The 5,448-nt window shown below is 41.5% G+C and overlaps 2 protein-coding genes across 3 annotated transcripts in view; both read right to left on the bottom strand.

Annotated features, from left to right (window-relative positions):
- nat8l2 (N-acetyltransferase 8-like 2) overlaps nt 1-2,823 on the bottom strand; it is a 6,487-nt gene extending 3,664 nt beyond the window's left edge. Inside the window, exon 1 of one of the 2 annotated variants that reach the window (XM_074641224.1) lies at nt 2,635-2,823. The gene's annotated coding sequence lies outside the window, so the exon portion shown is untranslated. The remainder of the gene's footprint in view (nt 1-2,634) is intronic. The other variant, XM_074641215.1, reaches the window with a different exon arrangement.
- Nucleotides 2,824-3,557: 734 nt separating this feature from the next.
- Nucleotides 3,558-4,902, bottom strand: LOC141777482 (adenosine receptor A1-like). The gene is made up of 2 exons (XM_074651770.1): nt 4,552-4,902; nt 3,558-4,380 (listed from the first exon to the last, which is right to left on the bottom strand). The coding sequence occupies exons 1-2, from the start codon at nt 4,878-4,880 to the stop codon at nt 3,726-3,728; spliced, it is 984 nt and encodes a 327-aa protein (XP_074507871.1). The 5' UTR covers nt 4,881-4,902; the 3' UTR covers nt 3,558-3,725.
- Nucleotides 4,903-5,448: the final 546 nt, after the last annotated feature.

Genomic DNA, 5,448 nt, shown 5'->3' with positions numbered 1-5,448 from the left:
TGCAATTACAACAAACACACAGTAGATGATCAACTTGTTGGACTACATAACACCTTTGTTATCTAGGCATCCAGACGCTTATCCTATGGCTGAGGCATCACATTCAATGAATGATGTCTAATTATCTTTTGATATGTTTAGATGCATTTTCTTTTCTTCTGTACTGTTTTTTGTATTTATTTCATTGTTTTTATTGTATTGTTTTCCACTGTTTGGTTAGGTTTTTCTGCACATTTTGTGTACTTCTTGTTGTTGTTTAATGTAAATGTAAATTATGTTAGTTTAGATCTTTCTTCCTTTTTTGTTATTGTTTTTTTCTCCTGGGGTTGGGGGGAGGCCTGTGGCTTCTTGACCTCTCCTGACACATTTCTTGTTGTTGTTTTTTCATTGACTGGATTTTGTGCAGTTTTATATATGTGCAAATAAATACAAATTAAAAAATGATCAACTTGGACTACATAACAACTTAATTTGTTATCTTGGCATCCAGACGCATCCTATGGGCGAGGCTATTTTGCAAGTTTGAATATGAATTTGGCAGGGGATTGTTATTGTTATTAGAGGAATAAACCAAATGAAAGTAGTGACAGGAAGCAGCTTGAGTAAAAGTGGTGGTTGACTCATACCCCTTTCACACCAATGACCAGGGTTGAACCCTGCTCCAATAACCCTCCTTTTGTCAATTCAAACCAAGCCAGTCAAGTAGTGATGAGAATTCTGGCTCTTTTTAGTGAGCCAGATCATTTGGCTCAGCTCACCAAGAAGAGCCGGCTTTTTCGGCTCCCAAACGGCTCTTCGTTTTACCACTTCTGCCTTTTATAATTCAGCCAAATTTAGCGATGTTTTGATTTTTGATTAGTATGTGTGAGCATATATCACTTAAATTATATAATATAATTATACTAAACCTTGTAATTTCCAGAATACCATAATTTTACATGCTGCTTCGTTTCCGACTGTCACTCATCTTTTCTGCTATTCTCGCATCACACTCCTCTCTCTCTTTCTCTCCTCCTCTCACTCCTGCTCTGTACCTGTAGACCGCGCGGAAAAGATGGTCCTATCATTTTACCTTGAATTAAGTAAAGAAAAAAAGAAAAAAAACAGCTCTCGAACAGGAGCCGGCTCTTATCGTTCACTTAAAAGAGCTGGCTCTTTGAACCTGCTCGTTCGCGACCAACACATCACTAGGTCGAAGTACAGCGAAGAAGTAACTGACAGAGGAGAGGCAGCTATTGTGCAATTACTGCAAACACACAGTAGATGATCAACTTGTTGGACTACATAACAACTTAATTTGTTACCATGGCATCCAGACGGATCCTATGGACGAGGCTATTTTGCAAGTTTGAATATGAATATGGCAGGAGAAGTATGTTATTAGAGGAATAAACCAAATGAAAGTAGTGACTGGAAGTAGCTGGAGTAAAAGTGGTGGTTGACTTCCCAGCCAACATTGTTATGTGGGCCCCACATGGGTTTTGCTGGGGGTACCTGGGTAACAAGTGGGTATTGGCACAAAATGGGCATCTTATCTGGGGCCCGCTTGGATCAACTAAGTCATGTTGGCTACCCAAGTGGGTTCTAGGTGTGTCACCAATTGGAAATTAGTGCATGGGCTCAGAATGGGCAACACAAATGGCGCCCACTTGGGTCAACTAAGTTGGTCCTACATACCCGTATGGGTCCTTGTTGGGTCAATACTGGGAAATTAGTGCATGGGGCCAACATGGATACTGTGGACAAACCCACTTACAACCCATATTTCAGCCCATGTAGTCCCCATGTAATTCCCACATAGAATTTATGTAATAAGTTCTATGTGGGAATTACATGGGGCCGAGATGGGTTTTGGTTTATGTTGCCCAGATTGGGCCCATTAACACCCAGTGTACTCCTGCATGAAACCCACAAGGGCAATTGGCATGGGGCCATTATGGAACCCATGGACAATCCCATATAGGGCCCATTTTTCAGCCCATTTACTACCCACATGGGCCCCACATACAAATGTTGGCTGGGTTATACCCCTTTCACACCAATGACCAGGGATGAACCCTGGTCCAACCCTTCGTTTGTCAATTCAAACCAAGCCAGTCAACCTGGGTTGAACCCTGGTCAGGACAGTTCACACAAACGACCTGGGTCACACCCAGGAGCAGAGAGAGGGGATGACAGTGGCATCATCAATGTGTGCAAAAATGTAAAATGTCACAGAATGATGCATGTTTTGGGGATACAGTGTAAATATAGTACATACAGCATTTTTAGCTTTATCACATGTTTAACTTTATGTTGTATGTATGGAGCTGTAATGTGTGCAAAAACATAAAGACAACATACTGTACAGATTTAGAATATATACTGTATTCATCAACATGAACCTTTTTTCCTCTGTCTATCTACAGTACCCATTTATCAGACGACATTGTGCTATCTAAATATGATAATATAGGCAACATTTACAAAAGGATTAGAAACTTCTGAAGGAGACTCCACCATCCCAGCAAAGATTTGCTTCATATAGTAAACCTACTCAAGTTTGTCAGCTGGAAGCTTATGAAGCAAGTTCACAAAGAGGCACGTTGTAAATTTGAATTCACCCGGTTAGCAGAGAGTAAGCATTATACTTGCATGTATCTGTGGCTAGCAGCTGAGTCTATAGAGACGTTAGGTGAAGAGGATGGTGCAGCCACAGGAGTGAAGATTATGAAGATGTTGTTGAAGTAATGCAGAGACAAAATGGGAACCTTTGAGAATCCGTATTGCTTCCCACTGAGGATATTTTTTATAGACAAAGTTTGGTAGGGAGTTTCTGAAACTCCTCTGCCCACTCACCAGGCGTGCTCACCCAGAGGGGGCGGTTTCAATGTTGGGCACATCTGGGCACGCCTGTCACTGTAGGATGATTTCATTCAGATTCACTTTTTAAGACTATTTCCTAAATGATCATACCTAGTTACTAAATAACTACCATGACCGAAGATCTAGCGTTACAACACCAAATGTGACACATTTATTTATAATGGTTGGTGAGGTATTACTATTTGATGTTAACATGCATACAGCTGGTGGAAATTGGTTATAAATGATTGCAAAGTTTCTACTTTCTACTAAAGTTAAAGTACTAAAAGTGATAAAGAAATGCATTACAGCATTTTAGAACGCCATGTGTTTCTTTAGGTAAAGTGTGATTGTGATATTGTTCTATAGCTGCTGACAATGGTACAGTGCGTGTTTGTAGGCGTACCACATTTGTGGTAGCTGTGCAGAGGTGTGGTCATTTTTCTGCGACAAAGTCGGTCTGGTAATGAAGGGAAATGCTTCTCACATACCTAATTTTAGCCATGCAGAAAAAAATCTTTCTGTTTTAACTATTCTGCACAGACCTCATATATCAAAGCTTATTTTTATCCTTTCAAATGAAGATATATGTAAATAAATCTGTACAGTATAAAATAAAAAACTATATAAAGCTTTACAGAGATTTTAAAAATGAAAAAACAACAGGCTCAACTAACCACAAAACCTATATAAAATACAGTGTATCTGATAATATAATAAACTGATAAACTACCAAAGAAAATAGGACCATCAACTGAATTTTCTAAAATAAAAACATGAGACAGAGAAATAAAATGCGTACTGATGAGTCAAAAAAAAAGTTGTATCAATCGTTGTCATCATACAAGAACAGAGGAGCAAACAAACAGGGAGGTCTTCCTTCACTCACTTTTGGGCACACTATTCATGTTACTACTGAGATTGTTGTCCGTCGTCTGGCTTGTCTGAGATCCTTGATTTTCTTCTCCACATGCAAAACACTGTCTCCAGAGCTTCAGGTACGCCATCTTGATCTTTCGTATTTTGAACGCGTACACAACTGGGTTTACAGCCGAGTTAGCGTGAGAAAGCAGGATGCCAACATAGAACGCTATGTCTGGTACATTATTCGGCCCACCAAAGTAAGCAATGCAGTTCATAATGTGGAGAGGGATCCAGGACAGGGCAAACAGAGCCAAGACCAGAGACAGAGATCCCGCCAGCTGTTTCTCTTTCTTCAGGTAGTTCTGAGACTGTTTTTGGGCACCGTTGCCCGGTTTCTCTCGAAGGTTTCCTCGGATGGTGCAGAAAATGTAGCCGTACAATACGGTCATCATCAACAGAGGTGCGAGGGTGCAAAGGAAAAAGTTGAAGTAAACCAGGTATGACATGGGGATCACGGCTGTAAACTGGCAGGTAATTGTAGAGTTGACTGAATTGGACAAGGTTTCATGGTTGTACCATCCAAGCATGGGAGCAAAACTCAGTGGTATCGCAACAAGCCAACATGCTGCTACCACAAGCCAAGAATGTCTCTGTGTTACAGTCCTTTTGTACCTGAAAAGAAATGCAGTAATGATTGGTTTCATCAACAATTATTTATGTATTTGTGTGTTCTGACCACAGTGATACAAAATTTCAGCATAATATTGAAACCCTGACCCTGGTAGTGCTATTTTACTTTCCTCTGCACACTGAACCAGGAAGCGTTAGTCTGAATAATCTTACCTGAGAGGGATAAACACCCGGAGGAAGCGGTCCACTGCAATAGCGGCGAGAAACAAAACTGAGACGAGGGTCAACAGGATGACCACGCAGCTGATGAAGAGACAGCCGTGGAATGAAGTCTTCACTCGTCCGTCCACCATCACAGCCAGCGGTATGGCCACGCAGCCGACCATGAAATCAGCCACAGCCAGACAGACAATGAGGCAGAAGGTGGGCTGCTGAATGCTTTTACTGGTCCACAGCGCCAAAATAACCAACATGTTACCGAGACAGCAGCTGACAGCGATGAGCACCTCCAACAACGTGTAGATCACTTCTCCCAAATCCATTGTGCCTCCTATCTGTCTGATGTTTGATAGTTAATGGTGTGCAGCGTGTCTGAATGTGAGTCTGAGCCTGAATGTGCTGTGCTTTGCCATCTATCATTTATCTCGCTCTTGTGAAACCTTTGAGGAAGTCCTTGGTCTTTCAGCGGTTAATGTTACGGTGCAGGGGCCGAACAGACAGGAAGGACCCAAATGCAGACTCGGAGACAGGCAGATTCAACAAAGATATTTTAACAGAGCAGAAAGCTTGCAGATACAGGCAAACAAAACTTCTTGCAACGAATAAACAACGGTATTAGCAGTGACGGACTAACTGGGGAAGTGAGAACAGGTGCACAGGAGGTGAGGTGAGTCCAGGACTAATGAGGGACAGGTGAAACTGATCAGTGCGGAGCAGACAATCAAAAAGGCTGGAAAACACACAAAGACAGGAAGTGAAGACAAAAACCCCAAGAGAACTATCTATCTACAGACCTGACAACAAAAATGTAACATTGCAGTGGTTTATGTGAGTCACTAAAGAACAAGCTGTCTGCACAAATCAGAGGAAGCCACATCCTTGATGCAAAAT

This window comes from Sebastes fasciatus, chromosome 1 (assembly GCF_043250625.1).
Source record: "Sebastes fasciatus isolate fSebFas1 chromosome 1, fSebFas1.pri, whole genome shotgun sequence".
In the NCBI taxonomy this organism is placed as follows: Eukaryota; Metazoa; Chordata; class Actinopteri; order Perciformes; family Sebastidae; genus Sebastes; species Sebastes fasciatus.
The sequence above is the reverse complement of the archived record's forward strand: the minus strand, read 5'-3'. Positions and strand labels throughout refer to the sequence as shown.